Here is a 21,923-nt window from a genome sequence, read left to right as displayed (position 1 = left end):
TTTATTTTTTAAAAATCTTTTCTCTCTAAATATTTCATTTGGGAAAATTTCTATTGCTATATCTTTATGTTCATTAATCTTTTCTCCTTTATTGTCTAAATTGATTAATGTAGATTTCATGTGAGACATTCTAGTTTCCATCTGTAGATATTTTATTTGGGTCTTTTTCATCTCCCCCATGTCTCTACTTAATGTGGCCAGTATTTCTTCAAGCTTTGTGAACATATGGAATGCACTCATAATAACTATTAGTGTCCTTGGCTACTAATTTCGTCAAGCATGTCATTTCTTGGTCAGTGTTGATACATTATTCTCCACATTATGGGTTATATTTTTCCTGCTTAATTGCATACCTGGCAAGGTTTGATTGGATGCCAGACACTGTGAATTTTATCTTGTTGATTTTCCATATTTTTTCATTCCTATAAATATTCTTGAGCTTTGTTCTGGCATGTCATTAAAACATTTAGAATCAGTTTTATCCTTGGCCTTGCTTTTCAGTTTACATAAGTGGAACCATAGCAGCATTTAGTGTAGAGCTCTTTTTCCCCGGTAGTGATGTAAAATTTTCTTTGTACTTTAGTGCTTTGTGAATTGTGAAGTTTTTCCACCTTGGCTATTTGGAAGGTGGAAACAGTCACTATTCCCAGCCCTGTGTGGGCTCTGATCACTGTTCCCTCAAATCCTTTTGGGTGGTTCTTTCCCTGGCCTCAGGTAGTTTCCTTACACACATGTGCTGATCAATACTTAACTGAATACTTGAGGGGTATCCCTGGAAGATTGTAAGCATTCTCCCTCTACACAGGTCTCCCCTCTCCAAAATGCTTTCCTGCAAACTCCAGATGCCTTGGCTTCCCCAGGCTCATAGCTCCATTTCTGCAATTGAGAAAGACTGCCAGACTCTGAGTTCTCTGTCCCTGCCTTGCATCCTAGAATATTTCTCTAGGTGGTAAGATGGGGCAATCTTTGGGCTTATCTAAGCTTTTCCATTTCTCAGAGATCACTGACCTTACTTGCTTAATGTCTAGTGACTTGAGTACTGTTGTTTCATATTTTTTTTCTTGTGTTTTTGTTTGTTTGTTTGTTTTGTTTTAGTTATTTTGCACGGGAGGGAAAATCCGGTCCCTGTTACTCTATCTTGACCAGAAGTGGAAGTCAAGGTATTCTCCAAATTTAGTTTTAAAAGATCAGATTTCACCATTTAAGACACACATACTTTATATTTTAAAAATCTAAAGTCAAGATGAGTCTTAAATACAATGCTGCCTTACAATTGCTGTTGGCCAAGAAGTAATTGTGTTGTTGTCAAGGTATGAGCACATGCAAACTTGGCCATGGCTGTTTATATTATCATCCCTTCAACTGACTTGCGTGCATGATTGCCACTGTATATGTTGAGTTTAATTGGCATTTAAAATGTCTTCAAAAAGATTTCATCATGGTTCTTCCTTGAAATGAAAAATTATCATGTGTGAGGAATGACTCAGACTAGAAAAGTCTGATAAAAATTTGTGTCTTAAATAAGTCTACAAGAGCTCTTTCAACAAGTATTAAATGGACATTTAAATAATAAGAAAACATTTTGTCATAATGTAATTGGTGGCATTCTTTTCTTAGCAGTACATAAAATAATGTGTACTTATATTCAGTGGCATTTTAGATTCAATTAAGTACAATAACTAGTTAGCCAGGACATTGGTAAAGCTAATGCAACTTGGTTCCAAAATGACAGTGGTTGAAACAAGATAGAAGTTCATTTCTCTTTCACATTATCAGTCTGGGAACAAGCTATCTGTGGTTTGTGTGGTTACTTAGTGTTGGGGATTCAGGCTCTTTTTATCTTATTGCTTCACCAGGTACAAGGTGTTGCCCTCCTCTACATGGTTCAAGATGGCTCAATGTTGTATGCACATTTTAGGCAGTGGGAAGAGGGCAAAGGGGAAGTCAATGGCACGCTTCTTTCCTTAGAGTCATAGAGTAGAAGTTGCACATATCACATATGTTTTCATCCCGTTGGCCAGAACATTGTCACATGGCCACAAACAGCTGCAAAGGAGACAGGGAAATATAGTCCTTATTCTACGGATCACATGCCCAAATGAAAACCAGAGATTCTGTTACTAATGGAAGGAGGGAAGAATGAATTTTGGGAGATAAGGAGCATTTGTATTCTGTGTGAGCCTAGGGTTTTCAAATTGTCAGAGCCGCCTATAGATGGAAAGGATTGTCTAGAGAAGTAGCAAGAGCTCCATGACTAAATTGTTCAAGGAAAGCCTAATTGAACACTTGGCAGTAATGTTATAGAAGAACACTTAAGCAGTGGTTGGGGAGGGAACAATAGATGCCTTCAAAGGTCCTTCCCAGCCTGGAGATTCACCTGTGCTCAGGTCCTACCCACATGGGTCTGGGAGTCCATGGAACCACTTGCTATATGTGAATCATCTGACTGCTGTCAGTGCCCAGCATTGCTTCGTGTTTGTCTTCACTGTAAATTCCCAAATTAATACAGAGACCTTCAGATAAATTTCTCATTTAACCCCCAGAGATCAGGGACTGGGGGAGGCCAGAGCAGCAATAACTAGGCAGATCTTGATGGTGGAGAGGTAGAGCTGCTAGGTTGGTTGAGCAGAGGTTGTTTAAGAGAGAAATGAGAGCAGCTCAGGGTGCAGGTCTCCAGCTGGGTTGATCTCCCAAGCTCCCCCAAGCTCCTCCATTGCTCCTGCTTTCTGAGTACAAATACAGATGCAGGAGCCCTCATGCACTACTGGTAGGAGTGTGAACTGGAGTTACCATCCTGCAGAGCAAACTGGCACCACTTAGATGCAATAAGAATATATATTACGTGTGTCCCAAAATTCCCACTCCTAGGATACATCCCCCTAAATTTACTCAGACAGGTACAAGAATATTCATTGAAGTGATGTTTGTGGAGGGGCGAGATGGAAGCAAACTGAGAGTCTATCCTTGGGAGAGTGGACGGGTAAAATCCGGTGGATCACCACACCTAGGAGCAAGGAATCCTGGATCTTAACATCAAAGTGCCATGTGAAAACCATATATTATCATTAGTCTACTATATATATATTTGTGTGTGTGTCTATGTGTGTGTATATATATATGTGTCTATGAATATATATATTTGTATGTATATATTTTTGTGTGCATTTATATATATAAATTTTTATTTTATATTATATATATTATACATATATAAATAAAATATGTATTTGTATATTATATATATAATACAATATAAAATGGTCTTCTTTGACTGGATGCTTTGGGCAGTGTCACCCCCAGAACTCTTCGTGGCATCTCCACTCCTGCAGCTATTTGCAGTCACGTTTCTCCTGAGGCATTAGAGGAATCCTGGCCCACTGAAACTGGCGAGGGGAATCTAGTCTCTGAAACTGAGGAGGAAACAGCCTTGCCCCCTGGGCCTGTTAGTCTGGGCCTATGGTGAGAGTGGCAGCCCTGATGATCTCTAAATCACCTTTGGCATCATGTTTCCCTTTACTTGAAGGATAAACCATTTTTGCAGCCAAATAACTCTATTGTCCTGTCCTGTAGAGTCCCAGAATTCCAAAATCTTTCCTTTATTTCATCCTCTTTCTTCTCCCCTTTGTCCATACTGATAGTGTCTGTGCTTGTATAATCCCATCTTTATTCCTGACTTCTGCAGAGATATCTGATTAAAATGATAAGTAATCTCCTCATAGAGTGATTTTTCATCCACACTCTTGGTGTTCTCTCAGAACATGCTTTATCATTTTTTCAATATGAATAGAATGAGAATTTTCCAAATCTTCAAGTTCTGTTTCCTTTTTGCTTAATAATTCTTTTGATTTATCTCTCTCTTCTTGCATTTTACTGTAAGCAGCAAGGAGAAGCCAGGCCTCACCTTCAACACTTTTCTTAAAAATCTCCTCAGCTGAATATAAATTTTATTGCTCACAAGTTCTACTTTCCACAAAACACTGGAAAAACATTCAGCCAAATTCCTTGCCACTTTATAACAAGGATTACCTTTCCTCTAGTTTCCAATAGCATGTTCCTCTTTCGTCTGTGAGACCTCACCAGAAGTACCTTTAATGTCCATATTTCTACCAACAGTCCCTTCAATGCAATAAAGGCTTTTTTTAGCATGCACCTCAACTCTTCCAGCCTCTACACATCAGCCAGTTCCAAAGCCACTTCCACGTTTTTAGGTATTTATTAAAGTAGCACCCCACTTCAGAGTACCAAAATTTATATTAATCTGCTCAGTATTCCAGAACAAAATACCACAGACTGTGTGGCATAAACAACAGACCTTTATTTTCTCACAGTCCTGGAGGCTAGAAGCCCATAGTCAAAGTGCCAGCAAATTTGCTTTCTGATGAGGGCTCTCTTTCTGGCTTGTAGTTGACCACCTTCTTGCTATGTGCTCACATGGCCTTTTCTCTGTGGATGCGGAGAGAGAGAGCAATCTATAGTGTTTCTTCCTCTTCTTATAAGGGCACCAGTCCGATTGGATTAGCGTCCTATATTTGTGGCCCTCTCTATATATACATTCACGTTGGGGGTTAGGAGTTCAACATAAGAATTTTGGAGGAGCACAATTCAGTCCATAGATCACTCACTCGCTCTTTCTCTCTCTCTCTCCATATAAATAATTGCACATGAAACAATAATATACACTTCAGAAGAACACATGCAACACAAAGAGTAGACGTTAAATACTTTTGAATGGTTGCCTATGGTGGGGGAGGTAAAAGATGTAAGGAATGAACCCGGAATTCTATATGTAGCAAAAATATCCATTAAGAATGAGGAAGAAATTAAGACATTCTCAGATGAAGGAAAACTAAGAGAACTTGTCACCAGTAGATTTACCCTAAAACAATAGGTAAAGGAATTTTTCTTAAAAGAAAGGAAACAATAGAAGAAGAAAACATGGAATGTCAGGAAAAAAGAAAAACCAACAGAAAGAGTAAAAATATGATTAAAGTACAGTACATTTTCCTTCTCCTATTTAGTTTTCTAAATCATTTCTGATGGTCAAAGCAATAATATAGTGCTAATGTGTTTCTCAATATATGTGGAAGATATATTTCAGATAGTTATAAATGGTGGAAGATAAAGGGGCATACAAGGAGTTAGCATTTCTACTCTTCACTCACACTAATAAAATGATGACATAGTAAACTATGATAAATTATGAAATATAGTACCTAGAGCAACCAATAAAAAATTGTAGAAAGAGATAAACTTAAAATATTGTAGATAAAATGTAATTCTAAAAAACTTTCAATTAACCACAGGAAGGTAGCAAAAAGAAAACAAAATCAAAGAAGAGAGAGATCAAATAGTAATAAAAAATAAAATGGTACACTTAAGCCCTAACTTAGCAATAAGTACACTGAATAGAAATAGCCTAAACATTGCAATTAAAATACTGATTAGCCGAGAGGATTAAAAAACATGACCCATCTATATGCTGTCTACAAGAAACTCACTTCAAATATAAAGATATAGGTATGTTGACAGTACAAGAATGCAAAAAGATATACCATGGAAACATTAATCAAAGGAAAGCAGGAATGGATATATTAATATCAGATAAAGTAGACTTCAGAACAAAGAAAATTACTAGGTACAGAGAGATACATTACATAATGACAAAAGTGTCAGTCTACCAAGAAGACATAGTAATCCTAAATGAGTATGCACCAAACAACATAACTGCAAAATATGTGAAGCAAATCTGATAGAACTGAAGGAAGAAATAGGCATATACACAATTACAGTTGTAATCTTTAACATGCCTCTATCATTTGATAGAACTAGACAGAAAATCAGCAAGGGTATAGAACTCCACAATACCATCAACAACAGGATCTAATTAACATTTATAGAACAATCCATCCAACAACAGGATACACATGCTTTTCAAGTACCCATGAAACATATACCAAGATAGATAGACCATGTCCTGGGATACAAAATAATCCTCAACAAATTTAAAATAATGGAAATACAGAATGTGTTCTCTGACATTGATAAAATCAAACTAAAAATCAAGAAATCAAAACAAAAAAAATACCAGGAAAAATCTACAAACATTTGGACAGTAAACAACATATTTCTAAAATAATACATGTTTCAAAGATGAAGTCTCAAGGGAAATAAAGATACATTGAACTGAGTGAAAATACAACATATCAAAATTTATGGGATCCTCCAAAAGCAGTGGTGAGAGGGAAATTTATAGCACTAAGTGCTTGCTTTAGAACAGAGGAAATGCCTTGAATTAATAGTCTAAGTTCTCACCTCAAGAAACTAGAAAAAGAAGAGTAAAATAAACCCAAGACAAGCAGAAAACAGAAAATAATACAGATAAGAGCAGAAATCAATGAAATTAAAAACAAAAACAATGGAGAAATAAATGAAGTAAAAATCTGATTATTTGAAAAATATATAAAATTGGAAAACCTCTAGCAACACTAACAAAGAAAAAAGAGAGAAAACAGGAATTATTGAAATCAGGAATGAAACAGAGACTATCACTACAGACCCCACAAACTTCAAAAGGATAACAAGGCAATAATGTTAACAACTCTTCTTGTATAAATTGGACAGATTACATGAAATGGACTGATTTTCTAAAACAAACTACCCCAACTCACCCAACATGAAATAGATAATTTGAATAACCTGTAACTATTTAGAAAATTGAATTTGTAATTTAACAACTCTCAAAAACAGAATCTCCATTCCCATATGCTTTCACTGGAGAATTCTACCAAATAATTAAGAAAGAATTAACACTAATTCTTTTTATTTTCATTGAGGTCATATCGGCTTATAACGTGTAAATTTCAGGTGTACGTTATTATATTTCATTTTCTGTGTAGACTGCCTTGTGCTCATCACCAACAGTTTAGTTTTTATCCATCACCATACCTATGTGCACCTTTATCCCTTTTGCCCTCCCCCTATCCCTTCCTTCTCTGGTAACCACTAATCTGTTCTTCTTGTCTAAGTGTTTGTTTATCTCCAATATATGAGTGACATCATATGGTATTTGTCTTTCTCTGTCTGACTTATTTTGCTTAGCATAATACCCTTAAGGTCTATCCATGTTGTTGTAAATGGCATGGTTTTGTCTTTTTTATGGCTAAGTAATATTCCATTGTATATATACACCACATCTTCTCTATCCATTCATCCATTGATGGGCACTTGGGTTGCTTCCATGTCTTAGCTATTGTGAATAACGCTGCAATGAACATAGGTGTGCATACTCCCTTTGAATTGTTGATGTCATGTTCTTTCGATAAATACCCAGTAGTTGGATAGCTGGATCATATAGTATTTCTATTTTTAATATTTTGAGAAATGTCCATATTGTTTTCCATAGTGGCTGCACCAGTTTGCATTCCCACCAGCAGTGTATGAGGGTTCCCTTTTCTCCACATCCTCTCCAACACTTATTTCTTACCTTTTAACACCAATTCTTAACATTCTCTCCAGAAAGTAAAAGTGGAAAGAACACTTCCCAGTTCATTTTATGAAGTCCTTAGTTCCCTGATACCAATTCCAGGCAAAGACAGTACAAGAAAACTACAAACTAGTATCCCTCATGAATATAGATGTAAAAACTTTTATCAAAATATTAGCAAATAGAATTCAGCTGTATGTATATATATATAAAATTATACATCATGACCAAGTGGGGATTTTTCTGGAGATGCAAGGCTAGTTTTTTATTCAAAAATCAATCGATGTTACTGATCATATTAACAGGCTATAGAAGAAAAATCACATGATCGTGTCAATTGATACAGATAAAGCATTTGACAAAATTCAACACATTTTTATGATAAAATCTCATAGAAAACTAGGAATGAGGGGAACTTTCTCAACTTAATAAAGTACATCTACAAAAACCCTCCAGCTAGCTAACATTACACTTAATTGTGAAAGAATGAATGCTATCTCTGTAAGATCAGGAACAAGGCAAGGATGTCCACTCTTAGTGCTGCTAGTCAATATAGCACTAGAGGTTCTAGGCAGGACAATTAGGCAACAAGTAAATAAAAGGCATATAAATGGGAATGGAAAAAACAAAACTGTCCTTGTTTGTAGATAACATAATTGTCTATGTAGGAAATCTCAATAAATCGAAAACGAAACAAAAAAACCCAGAAAACTCCTAGATCTAATAAGTGTCAACAAGGTGGCAGGATATAAGATTAACATAAAATAATAGCTATAAGCATATGGAAACTACAATTAAAAATACAAAACCATTTATAAGTACTCAAAAACATGAATACCTAAGAGTAAAAAAGATTTAACAAAACATGTACAGGACTTTTATGCTGAAAACTACAAAATGCTAATAAAAGAAATCAAAGGAGATCTAAATAAATAGAGAGACATACTGTATTCATGGTTTGGAAGACTCAGTATAGTAAAGATATCAATCCTCCCAAATTGATATATAAATTTAATGAAATTCCTATCAAAATCCCAGAAAGATTTTTGGTAGATATAGACAAGATTACTCTCAAATTTATATAGCAAGGCAAAAGAACTAGAATAGCTAAAAGAATTTTGAAATATAAAAATGAAGTGGGAGGAATCACTCTTCCTGATTTCAAAACGTATTATATGGCTATAGTAATTAAGACTGTGTGGTATTGGCAAAGGGACAGACACATAGGTAAGTGAAACAAAATTGAGAACCCAGAAATTACCCACACAAGTATGTATGGCCAACTGATTTCTGACGGAGGTGCAAAGGTTATCCAATGAAGGAAGGATAGTCTTTACAGCAAAAGGTGCTGGAGCAATTGGATATCCATAAGCAAAATCTGAATCTCAGCCTAAACTTCACACTTTATATGAAAATTAACTCAGAATGGATTGTAGGTGTAAATGTAACTATAAAACTTTTAGAAGATTACATAGAAGAAAATCTGCAGAACCTAGAGCTTGGCAAAGAGTCTTAGACATGACACCAAAGCATTATCCATAAAAGAAAAATTTGATAAATTAGAATTCATCAAAAACATTTTTTTTATTGATGTTTTAATGGTTTTTAACATTGTGAAATTTTGGGTTGTACATTTTTGTTTGTCCATCACCATATATATGACTCCCTTCACCCCTTGTGCCCACCCCTCCCCCCCCTCCCCCCCTCCCCCTCCCCCCACCCCCACTGCCCCTGGTAACCACAGTCCAGTTTTCTCTGTCCATGTGTTGGTTTATATTCCACATATGAGTGAGATCATACAGTGTTTGTCTTTCTCTTTCTGGCTTATTTCACTTAAGATAATACGCTCCAGGCCCATCCATGTTGTTGCAAATGGGACGATTTTGTCTTTTTTTATGGCTGAGTAGTATTCCATTGTATATATATACCACATTTTCTTAATCCAATCGTCAGTCGAGGGACACTTAGGTTGCTTCCACTTCTTGGCTATGGTGAATAATGCTGCAATGAACATAGGGGTGCATAAGCCTCTTTGGATTGTTGATTTCAGGTGCGTTGGATAGATTCCCAGTAGTGGGATGGCTGGATCATAGGGCATCTCTATTTTTAATTCTTTGAGGAATCTCCATACCGTTTTCCATAGAGGCTGCAACAATTTGCATTCCCACCAGCTGTGTATGAGGGTTCCTGTTTCTCCACATCCTCTCCAACATTTGTTGTTTTTTGTCTTGGTGATTATAGCCATTCTAATGGGCGTGAGGTGGTATCTTAGTGTTGTTTTGATTTGCATTTCCCTGATGATTAGTGATGTTGAGCATCTTTTCATGTGCCTATTGGCCATCTGTATATCTTCCTTGGAGAAGTGTCTGTTCATTTCCTCTGCCCATTTTTTGATCGGGTTGTTTGTTTTTTTGTTGTTCAGTTGTGTGAGTTCTTTATATATTATGGAGATCAACCCCTTGTCAGATGTATGTTTTGCAAATATTCTCTCCCAGCTGGTTGGTTGTCTGTTCATCTTGATTCTGGTTTCATTTGTCTTATAAAAGCTCTTTAATCTGATAAAGTCCCACTTGTTTATTTTTTCTTTAGTTTCCATAGTCTGGGTAGGCATGTCATCTGAAAAGATTCCTTTAAAACCAATGTCAAATAGTGTGTTGCCTATATTTTCTTCTATGAGTTTTATAGTTTCAGGTCTCACCTTCAGGTCTTTGATCCATTTTGAGTTAATTTTTGTGAGTGGCGATAGCACATGGTCCACTTTCATTCATTTGCATGTGCCTGTCCAGTTTTCCCAACACCATTTATTGAAGAGACTTTCCTTTCTCCATTGCATGTTCTTAGCACCTTTGTCAAAAATTAGCTGTCCGTATATGTGTGGTTTTATTTCTGGGCTTTCAATTCTGTTCCATTGATCTGTGTGTCTGTTTTTGTACCAGTACCATGATGTTTTGATTACTATTGCTTTGTAGTATGTTTTGAAGTCAGGGATTGTGATGCCTACTGCTTTGTTCTTTTTTTTAGGATTTCTTTAGCTATTCCGGGTCTTGTTGCCCCATATAAATTTTAGTATTCTTTTTTCTATTTTTGTGAAGAATGTCATTGGGATTCTGATTGGGATTGCATTGAATCTGTAGATTGCTTTAGATAATATAGACATTTTAACTATGTTTATTCTTCCAATCCACGTGCGTGGGATATCTTTCCATTTGTTTATGTCATCATGGATTTCTTTCAATAATGTCTTGTAGTTCTGATTGTATAGGTCCTTCACCTCCTTGGTAAGATTTATTCCTAGGTATTTTATTCTTTTTGATGCAATTGTAAATGGTATTATCTTTTTGAGCTCTTTTTCTGTTAGTTCATTATTAGCATATAGAAATGCAACTGATTTTTGTAGATTGATTTTGTACCCTGCAACTTTGCTGTAGTTGTTGATTGTTTCTAATAGTTTTCCAACAGATTCTGTAGGGTTTTCTATATATAAAATCATGTCATCTGCAAATAGTGAGAGTTTCACTTCTTCCTTACCTATTTGGATTCCTTTTATTCCTTTCCTTGCCTAATTGCTCTGGCCAAAACCTCCAGTACTATGTTGAACAGGAGTGGTGAGAGTGGGCAGCCCTGCCTCCTTGCTGTTCTCAGAGGAATGGCTTTCACTCTTTCCCCATTGAGTATGATGTTTGCTGTGTGTTTGTCATATATGGCCTTTATTATGTTGAGGTACTTTCCTTCTATTCCCATTTTATTGAGAGTTTTTATCATAAATGGATGTTGTATCTTGTCAAATGCCTTCTCTGCGTCTATTGAGATGATCATGTGGTTTTTTTTCTTTGTTTTGTTGATGTGATGTATCACGTTGATTGATTTGCGGATGTTGAACCATCCCTGCGTCGCTGGTATAAATCCCACTTGATCATGGTGTATGATCTTTTTAATGTATTGTTGTATTCGGTTTGCCAATATTTTGTTGAGGATTTTTGCATCAATGTTCATCAGCGATATTGGCCTGTAATTTTCTTTCTTTGTACTGTCTTTGTCTGGTTTTGGTATCAGGGTGATGTTGGCCTTGGAGAATGATTTAGGAAGTGTTCCATCTTCCTCTATTTTTTGGAATAGTTTGAGAAGGATGGGTATTAAATCTTCTTTGAATGTTTGGTAAAATTCACTGGAGAAGCCATCTGGTCCTGGACTTTTATTTTTTGGGAGGTTTTGATTACTATTTCAATCTCTTTACTTGTTGTTGGTCTATTCAGATTCTCCATTTCTTCTTGGTTCAATTTTGACAGGTTGTATAAGTCTAAGAATTTCTCCATTTCTTCTAGATTGTCCAATTTGTTGGCATATAATTTCTCATAGTATTCTCTTATAATCCTCTGTATTTCCATGGTATCCGTTGTAATTTCTCCTCTTTCATTTCTAATTTTATTTACTTGAGCCGTTTCTCTTTTTTTCTTAGTAAGCCTGGCTAAGGGTTTGTCGATTTTGTTTATCTTCTCGAAGAACCAACTCTTTGTTTCATTAATCCTTTCTACTGTTTTTTTGGTCTCAATTTCATTTATTTCTGCTCTGATTTCTATTATTTCTCTCCTTCTGCTGGCTTTGGGCTTTGTTTGTTCTTCTTTTTCTAGTTCTGTTAGGTGTAATTTAAGGTTGCCTATTAGGGCTTTTTCTTGTTTGTTAAGGTGGGCTTGTATCGCTATGAGTTTCCCTCTCAGGACCGCTTTTGCTGCATCCCATATGGTTTGATATGGCATATTATCATTTTCGTTTGTTTCCAGATAGTTTTTGATTTCTCCTTTAATTTCATCAATGATCCATTGGTTGTTCAGTAGCATGTTGTTTAATCTCCACATTTTTGTCACTTTCCCAGTTTTTTTTTCATGGTTCATTTCCAGTTTCATAGCCTTATGGTCTGAAAAGATGCTTGTTATGATTTCAATCTTCTTAAATTTACTGAGGCTTGCTTTGTTTCCCAACATATGGTCTATCCTAGAGAATGTTCCATGCGCGCTTGAGAAGAATGTGTAGTCAGCTGTTTTTGGATGGAGTGCTCTGTATATGTCTACTAGGTCCATCTCGTCCAGTTTTTCATTTAAGTCTACTATTTCTTTATTGACTTTTTGTCTGGATGATCTACCCATTGCTGTAAGTGGGGTGTTAAGATCCCCTACTATTATTGTGTTGTTGTTGATGTCTCCTTTTAGGTTTGTTAATAGTTGCTTTATGTACATTGGTGCTCCTATGTTGGGTGCATATATGTTTATAAGTGATATGTCTTCTTGATGGAGTGTCCCTTTTATCATTATATATTTAAATCTTCTGCTAAAGACCTGGTTAAGAGGATGAAAAGACAAGCTACTGACTGGGAGAAAATATTTGTAAACCACATATCTGACAAAGGACTCATATCTAAGATATATAAAGAACTCTCAAAACTCAACTGTGAGAAAACAATTAATCCAATTAGAAAATGGGCCAAAGACACCCACAGACATTTTGTGGAAAAGGATATACAGATGGGAAATAAGTACATGAAAAGATGTAGAACATCACTAGCCATTAGGGAAATGTAAATTAAAATCTCTTTGAGGTATCACCTCATACCTATTAAAACAGTTTAAGTAAAATGACTGGCCATGTGGAGGAACTGGATTGCTCATACATTGTTGGTGAGCATGTGAAATGGTACAGCCACTCTGGAAAACAGTTTGGCACTTTCTTGAAAAATTAAACATGCAATTACCATACAATCCAGCGATTGCAGTTTTGATCATTTATCCTAGAGAAAGGAAAACTTATGGTCACATTAGAACTTGTACATGGTTATTCATAGCAGCTTTATTCATAATTGCCAAAAACTGGGATCTGCCCAGATGTCCTTCAGTGGACGTTGTTTAGAATTTTCACTATAAACCAATGTTATGGCAATAAAGTTAAAATTAAATTAAATTAAATAGTAAAATAAAATAAAATTTTCAGTGCATGGTGATAGTAAACAGCAAACCAACTTTAGTTTGTTCTATTAATGTTTTTTAATTCTCTGTAAACAGTGTGCCCCATTATTGTCTGCTTCCAGGGTGGACTGCTTCCACTGCCCTGCCCTTGGTACACTACTGCTGAGAGGTGACAGTAGTACCATGAAAGACTGCAGTGACACTGCTGTCCCTCCGCTAAAGCATGTGCCAGGATCTCCCCAGAAAAACAAGTAGAAGCTATTTCTGAAATCCGTCTTCATAACTCTCTTTTCTTCCCCTAACCAGAAGTCTTGGCCCTTCTGTCCCTTAGTCAGGGTCTCTAGTCCTTGCTATTTCTTGCCACAGTGGACAATTGAAAAAGGCTCCAAAACACCTTTGATAGAGGCAGACATTGTGGCTACCCTGGGCCTCATACCCAAAGGATGAAGCTGCCATTTTGCTAGTGACAGCCCTCCTCCCCAGAGAGAGGTAATACCACTGGTTCTTTGAGGAAGGCTTTATGCCTTTGATTTTCCAATTCCCAGCAGCACTTGACTGTTAACCCACCAGGTGAAAAACCTTTGGTTTATTTTGATTTAATGTGGGATTGCAGTATCTCCTGCCCAACAACATGGGGCTCTGTAAGGAGAATTAGGCACAAAGGGTGGAGGGAGGGTTAGGCAAGAGGTATTCATTTAAGTAGGGAAGATGTGCAATGCTGATTTCTATGAAGTGTCTGTGTGAGAGACTTCTCACCTGATTTTATTTAGTAGTAGTTGCTGACATCTTAATTGAATTGGTTACTGATTAGGAAGGCTTGGCCCAGCACTGTAAAATGCCATTATTTATATTAACATTATGAAGTGCCTTATGCTAATCGTTATTATTATAATCTTAGTAACTGGTAATATACCTTGCTACTCATACTAGTACATGTATACTCATCCATGTGCACACAAACACACACACATACACACCTCTACTCACTGTAGGCTCTTTTTAACAAAGTTCAAACCATTGTGGTAAAGGAGATAACCATGGCAGAAGAGTTGGGCAGAGTGGGGAGGGAAGGGTACTGTCATTTGCCACATGTGCCACATACTCTACTTGGGGACTTTACATGTCTTAGCTCATTTAACCCTCACCATATAACCTGTAAAGTAGGTGTTATTATTATTCCTGTGTTACTGATAAGGAAGCCAAGGCTGAGAGAAGTGAAGTGAGATAATCAGATTATGTCACTCTCCTGCTGCTTAACATTCTACGATTTCCCCTTCCCATGAGGATAAAATTCCTAACTCATCCCAATTTCCAGGCTGTGTTCTGGCAACCTCCCTAGTTTCTTCTCAGGCCCCCTCCCTCTTGCAGTAGATGCTCCAGTCACACTGACCTTTGTTCAGTTCCTCTAATGTGCCATATTCTTTTCTGCTCCAGGGCCATTGCTCATGCTCTTCTCTCTGCCTCGACTGCTCTCCTCTGTGTTTGTCTGCACTCACCAGCTACCTCCTACTCATTCTCCAGGTCTTGGCTTAGATGTCACATCCTCAGGTTCTCAGGGAAGCTTCCCCTGACTGCCCACTTTACTCTACAATGTTCCTCAGACTATGTTAGATCCTTTTGTTGTGCCCTTTCCACTGCATTCTGCATCTCATCCCTACTACTCATCACATATATTTACATGTAACAGTGTGTTCAGGGTCTATTTTCCTCATTAGATGAAGCCTCCTGTCCACAGACATCCTGTTCTCTGCTCTGTCCCTAGCGCCTAGTACAGTGCCTGACACTTGATAGATGTTCCATAAATATTCGTTGAATAAATATATATTTAAATCCTCTATAATTGGTACATAATAGGTGCTCAATAAATATAGTTAAACTATAAATATAGTTGTTATTATTATTGTCCAAGGGCAAATAGCTAGTCAGAGGCAGAACCAGGATTTATACCCAGGTCTGAATCTAAAGCCAGTGTTCCTTTCACAATATGGCTCTGCCTGCAGAAATGAGTTCTAGGCCCAGCACTGCCACAGACTGGCTATATGACTTAGAATGAGACACTATATCACTCTGAATCTCAGTTTTCCCATCTGTAAATTAGGATAGGGATAGGCAAAGTTCAAATTGCTCTGCATATAATCTAGAGGAGGAGAATAGAAGTCTAGATAGGAGGAGCTCTAAATAGTTAATTGACTAGTACCTATCAGTATCATCCCTCTGCAAGACAGTTGAACAGGTATACCAGGAACTCTAGATGTGTGTATGCCCTTTAGCCTGGGTAACCCCACTCAGGCAGTGTGGAGTAGTGGGTGGCATCAGAGAGCCTTGGGTTTAAATCCTAACATCCAATTTATTAGCTCTGTGGTCTTGGGCAGGTGACTACCCTGAACCTCAATTTGCTTCTTTACAAGTGGGATAATAACACCCATCTTTTTACCCTTTTCTAAGGTAAAAACAATGTAATAACATGAAAAGAAATTTTTGAATATAGAAAGAAAAATTTCTCCCATCATCCTACCCACCTAACACAATTCTTTCTGTGGTTATGTGCCATTGAGGACCACCTCTTGAAGCAGGAGCCACAGGCAACACTGAGGAAGGAGAGAGAGACTGAAGACAGAAGCAGGCTGAGGTCTCGGGTGTGAAGCAAGAGCACCCAGGAGATGGGCTGGGACAGAGGAGAAAGCCAGCTACTGAGGCAGAAGAAAGGAGATGCCAAATCTGAGTAATGGATAATGGCTAGGCAGGACCTGAGAACCAGAGAGTAGAGAGCCAGTGGGAAGAAAACAATGTGCCCTAGAGGGGCCTCCTTCCAAAGTTTGGTGGCCCTTTCATTTAAGCAGGCTTCAAATGGTCTTAAAGATCCTTGAAACTGTACCCTTGCCAGTTCCTTTTCTTGTTTAGTCACATGCATGTATATTTTGAAATAGTAACCTTAGTGTATGTACTTTTTCATTGAGTATTATATCTTCAAGATTTTCCATGTCACAAATCTTCATAGTGATTCCTTTTAATGGCTGCCAAATATTCCAATTTTGCCCACAGCTTAGAAAGCACATCGCTATGTATTAACTTTTTGCTTCCTTGAATTATTTCCTTAGAATAAATTCCCAGGTGTGGGATTACTGAGCCAGAGGGTATGCAATTGGGATTTAACAACCAGAAACAGGTTTTGTTTTTCTAAAAAGGAATTGAGCTACCATTCTTCCCTTCCCCTTCCTCTTGTGGAACTGATGAGTGGACCCTATAGAGCTGTGCTGTCTGGTATGAGAGCCATTACCTACATGTGGCTGTTTAAAGTTTGATTAAATAAAATTAAATTCAAAATTCAGTTCCTTAGTTGCACTAGCCACGTTTCAAGTGCTCAGTAGCTACATGTGCCTAGTGGCTACTGTATTGGAAAGCATAGATACAGAACATTTCCATCATCATAGAAAATTTATTGGACAGTGTTCCTCTAGAGATTCTCAAGAGGTCACGGTTGGCATCTTGAGTGGTAGTTATTTGTGGCGTGGGACTTTCCTGTGCATTGAGAGGCTGTTTAGCATCTCTGGCTCATGTCCACTAAATGCCAGTAGTGCTCTCCCTTGAATCAATCTCACAGATAAAACCTGTCCCATGTTTGCAAATACCACATAAGAGAACAAAATTATCCCCATTTGAGACCCACTGAGCTTTTATCTTAGAAGAATCTCCTAACTTTTTTGGGATGGCTTCAGATTGGTTCTGCCTGGAGAGAGGGAACCTTAGAAAGATGGCTTAGAAAGATAGCCCTGGCTCAGGACCTAACTATGTACTCCATTCCTGTTTTCCTCCTTTCTCCTGCTGGTCTGTTTCCTGCTTTCTGGGAATTGCAGGAACAAGACCCTGCAAATGGAGAAGATCAAGGCTCGTTTGAAGGCCGAGTTTGAGGCCCTTGAATCAGAGGAGAGGCACCTGAAGGAATACAAGCAGGAGATGGACCTCTTGCTACAGGAGAAGATGGCCCATGTGGAGGAACTCCGACTGATCCATGCTGACATCAATGTGGTATGTGACTGGCTGCCTGAAGCCTACCTCTGTGCCCTTTGAGAAATAGGCAGTAATGAGTGCTGTGGCCCTTCCCTTGAGATGTGGTTGTGGCCGTCTTGGGAGAGTAAGCATCAGGCTGTGGTAGAGTGGAAGAATCTAGGAGTACTGAGATCCAGTCCTGGCTCTGTCACTAATTGTCTATGTATCACTGGACGTGTCTCTTCTTTCTGGGCCTCATTTTCCCTCTCTGTACTATGAGAGGGATTCAGTCACCTATAAGGTTCCTTTCAGCTCTGATGTGCTCTTATTCTGGGAGTCTGGGAGTTGAGAGCTAGCCTTGGGGAAAAGCAGAGTAAGCAGCTGCCTCTAGGGTCTAGCTTAACGGGTTCTAAAGCTTCCAACTAGGCCAAACAAATCATCTCTGCTGGCCTGCCAAAGTGGAACTCCCCCATTAGAGTTTCTCTTTTGGAGACTCTTGGAACATGGGGAATGAACTGCCTGCTAAGGTGATAAATTTCCCACTCTTTGGAATTATTTAAGCAGAGTCTGAATTATCACTTGTCTGGGCTGCAGTATTGATCATTCCTTCACCAGAAGGGAGGTTGGAGGTGCTGACCTGTAAGGTCCTTTCCAACCCTTAGATCCTATGACAATGAGAAGTATTTTTAAAAAATTACATTTGAAGGAGTTAAGTTTCTATCATTGGAAAACTCATTTCTGTGGCAATACTTATTTCCTGATATTGCCAGGCCTAGGATCTTAAAGAAAATATAAATGCAGTTTGGATAGTAGGTACTTGGGATTTTCTGTGTCACAAGATCATAGGGTTCTAGGGTCTCATGAGGAGGGCAGTTCTGCTGCCAGCTAAACAAGGATACAGAGCCAATGAAATGAACAAGATATTAGCCACAGAGGGCTGAAAATCTAGGCCAGTGGATCCCAAACTTGAACATGCATCAGAGTCACCTGGAGGGCCTTTTAAAACACAGATTGTTGGACTCCACCCCAGAGTTTCTGACTCCATATGTCTGGGGTGATGCCTGAGAATTTGCATTCCTAATGAGTTCCCAAGAGATGCTGATGCTGCTGATCTGGTGACCACATTTTGCGAACTACTGATCTAGAAGAAAGGCCACTGGCCTGGGAGGCAGAAGCCCTGAGTCTTTATCTAGGCTTTGCCCCTAAGAATTATTTCTGTGAGGAAGTTCCTTCTTCTCTCTGAGTCTCAATTCTCTGATTTGTAAAATGGTGGTGGGGTGGACTAAATGAACTCTAAGGTCCAATCCAGCTCTAAGATGCTATATTTGAATAGTATCTACCATTTATTGAGCCTTTACTCCCTGTTAGCCCCTGTACTGAGAGCTTTATATGAATTCAATCATTGAATCTTCACCAAGATTATATGAGGTAGGCACTAGTATTATAACCATTATACAGATGAAGAAACTGAGGCTTGACAAGAGTCACATAGAATACATGGTGGATTGAAGACTTGACCATAGATTGATCTGGCTCTGGAGCCTGTGCTATTATCCACTCAGCTGTAGAACCTCACTGAGAATCTTGGGGTCTTTTCTCTGTGTCTGCCTCACTCTGTGTTCCAGATGGAAAACACGATCAAACAGTCTGAGAATGATCTAAACAAGCTGCTAGAGTCTACCCGGCGGCTACATGATGAGTATAAGCCGCTGAAGGAACATGTGGATGCCCTGCGCATGACTCTGGGTCTGCAGAGGCTCCCTGACCTATGTGAAGAGGAGGAGAAGCTCTCCTTGGAGTAAGCTGCCTGTCCCTTGTCCTTGTAACATACACACCACACACACACACACACACACACACACACACACACTCACACAGGCGTATATACACAATAAAGCCTGGTCTGAAACTCAGGGTACCCAGTCCTAGCCCCAGGCCTGTCAGAGGCTAACTCATTGCTTGACCTTGGGCAAGTCTCCATGCTGGGCTGTTATACCAAAAGAAGGATAATTAGCTAGACTAGAGTTACTAGATGGCTTTTAAAATTCTTTGTGCGATTTTGACAATACAAGACCATGTGTATGATTCTTTTTGTGTGTGTGTGTGTGTGTCCATGACTCTTAAGAGGTCACTTCCCGAGTCAAGGGCTATAAGGTGTGTCCAGAAACCTTTGAAAACACATAAAGCTGAGCTTTCATGGTCTCTAGGGGCTAGCCTGGAACTTCATCTTAAGACCCAGAGTTAAAGAACTAGTCTCACCTTACAGAGAAACAGTTCAGTTCAGTAGAGGAAGCACACTTCCTTGAGGTAGAGCAGGCTGCCTATGGAAGTGGTGAGCTTCTTATTCCTAGAGATATGTCAGCAGAGGCCTGAAGACACTTAATAGGAATACTGCAAAGGAACATGAGATGGAAGGTGGGTGAATGGCCTTTGAGTACTTTGCAAGCCTTGGGATTTCTTGATTTTCTGGGTCTGTCAGAGCTAAGGAGCAGGAGGATTACTTTTCTCATCAGACCATGGGCCTGGTACCCAGGGAGAAGAACCTTGTGCTGGGGAGGTTGCAAGAACTTTCTATAGTGAGCCACAGCCCAACCCCCTTGGTTCTGTGGCATGGGGTCCTTAAGAGGGGCAAGGATCTCCTTGCTTTCAGAATGATCCAGCTAATGTCTCTCGTCTTCAAAGTTACTTTGAAAAGCAGAAAGCAGAGTGGCAGACAGAGCCTCAGGAGCCCCCCATCCCTGAGTCCCTGGCCGCTGCAGCCGCTGCTGCCCAACAACTCCAAGTGGCTAGGAAGCAGGACACTCGGCAGACAGCCACCTTCAGGCAGCAACCCCCACCAATGAAGGTGAGTGAGCTGGGTAGGGGCTGTGGAAGAAGCAAGGTATTCTCAAGCAGCCCCATGGAAGGCTGGGTCTGGGTCTCTGGCCTTACTTATTTGGGGCCTTCCTAAAACAGTCTTTGCTTGGGACACAGAAGAAGGGATGGTGTGTGTGTGTGCTGTAGTAGACCCGCTGTTTTTGTTACCTCACATTCCCGGAGGGGTTAGAATGCAGGGAGATTGGCAGGCTCTGCTAACGTATAATTGTCAAAGAGCTAGAGACATGACTCAAACAAATATATATTGAGCATGTGTCATTAATGAGGGAGCCAGCAGGATTACAAAGCTGGTTCTAAAAGCATTTGAGGAACAGATAATTATATAGTCAGGAAAGGAAAGGAATACCGAAAAAAGTTTGCCAAGTTAAATACAGGAATGGTTAATATCCTACAGGACAATAAAACTAACCTTTGTGATTATCTTTTCTTCAGAACAGAGATAATCTGCATCTGTACTGGGCAAAAACCATTTGCAGCTTATCAGCATAAGTCACAGAGTCTGGGTCCTTATCAATAGTAAATGGTCAAACACAGGGACATTCTCCTAGAGCAGGGGTCGGCAAACTAGAGTCCACAGGCCAAGTCTGACCTATTTCCTGTTTTTGTAAATAAAGTTTGATTGGCCCACATGCATGCCTGTTTGTTTAGGTATTATCTATAGCTTCTTTCATATAAAATAGTTAGAGTTGAGTTGCTGCCACTAAGATCGTATGACCTGAAAAGTCTAAAATATTTACTATCTTGGACTTTATAGAAAAAGTTTACTGATACCTGTCCTAGAGAATTAAATAATCCTTGAGTGGGCCTGTTGGACTATCTTCTAGTATAATGCTAAATAGATATGCAATTGTCATTTTGCCTTGTTTCCCAGTTTTGGATATTTTTCCTCAATACACCTCTTTGACCCTCGCTCCCTTTTATCTTTTATGTCCCTTACATCCAGCACTGATCTCTCTACTTGGGTCTCTCTCACTGATTACTACTCCTTCCTGTTGGGAAATCACAATTGCTTTCTGGGCCCCTGGGGATCAGAAGGCTGAATCATGGCCTAGAAGAATCTGACGACTAACTTTCTTTGTCCTGTGTCCCCCACCAGGCCTGCTTGTCATGTCATCAGCAAATTCACCGGAATGCACCTATATGCCCTCTGTGCAAAGCCAAGAGTCGGTCCCGAAACCCCAAAAAGCCAAAACGGAAGCAGGATGAATGAAGAGAGGGAGAACACATAGAGTTCTGCTGCTCATAACCCCTTCCCTTGGCCAGAGTAATTGATGTCCTGATGTGAAACAACACTTCCCCACCTCTACCAAGTCTCCTATTTAATGTGATGGAAGCATAACCCTTCTCTCACTTTGCTCTTATTTCTTTTCATTCTTAGGGTTTTTGGTTTAGGAAGAGATGTGGTTCAGGTGCTAATGACAGTGTGTCTGATGATCCCTTCTCTCCCACCCACATTTCAACCCCTGCCCTTGTTTGGAGCTGAGGGAAGGGCAGAAGGCACAGATGTGATTCTCTGTCTCTTGTGCCTGAGGGCTGGAGGAGGTCCATATCTTATTTCAGGTGAAGGCTCCAGGGTGCTCCCTTCCTGTACTTTTGCCTTAGGCTCTAAAGGGACAATAGTC

General features: G+C 39.0%; 1 protein-coding gene across 4 annotated transcripts in view; it reads left to right on the top strand.

Moving 5' to 3' along the window:
• Positions 1–21,530, top strand: part of LOC131401069 (zinc finger C4H2 domain-containing protein) — a 34,363-nt gene extending 12,833 nt beyond the window's left edge. For 2 of the 4 annotated variants that reach the window (XM_058536023.1, XM_058536024.1), the window contains 4 exons: positions 17,292–17,463; positions 19,050–19,222; positions 20,107–20,269; positions 21,398–21,513. In XM_058536023.1, the coding sequence (XP_058392006.1) occupies positions 17,292–17,463; positions 19,050–19,222; positions 20,107–20,269; positions 21,398–21,511 (622 nt within the window). In that variant the 3' untranslated portion in view covers positions 21,512–21,513. Of the gene's footprint in view, positions 1–1,130; positions 1,161–17,291; positions 17,464–19,049; positions 19,223–20,106; positions 20,270–21,397 lie in introns of those variants that run through there. The other 2 variants (XM_058536025.1, XM_058536026.1) reach the window with 2 other exon arrangements.
• The last annotated feature ends 393 nt before the right edge of the window (positions 21,531–21,923 follow it).

The sequence above is a fragment of the Diceros bicornis genome, chromosome X, assembly GCF_020826845.1.
Source record: "Diceros bicornis minor isolate mBicDic1 chromosome X, mDicBic1.mat.cur, whole genome shotgun sequence".
Lineage (NCBI taxonomy): Eukaryota > Metazoa > Chordata > Mammalia > Perissodactyla > Rhinocerotidae > Diceros > Diceros bicornis.
This window is presented reverse-complemented; position numbering and strand designations above follow the sequence as displayed.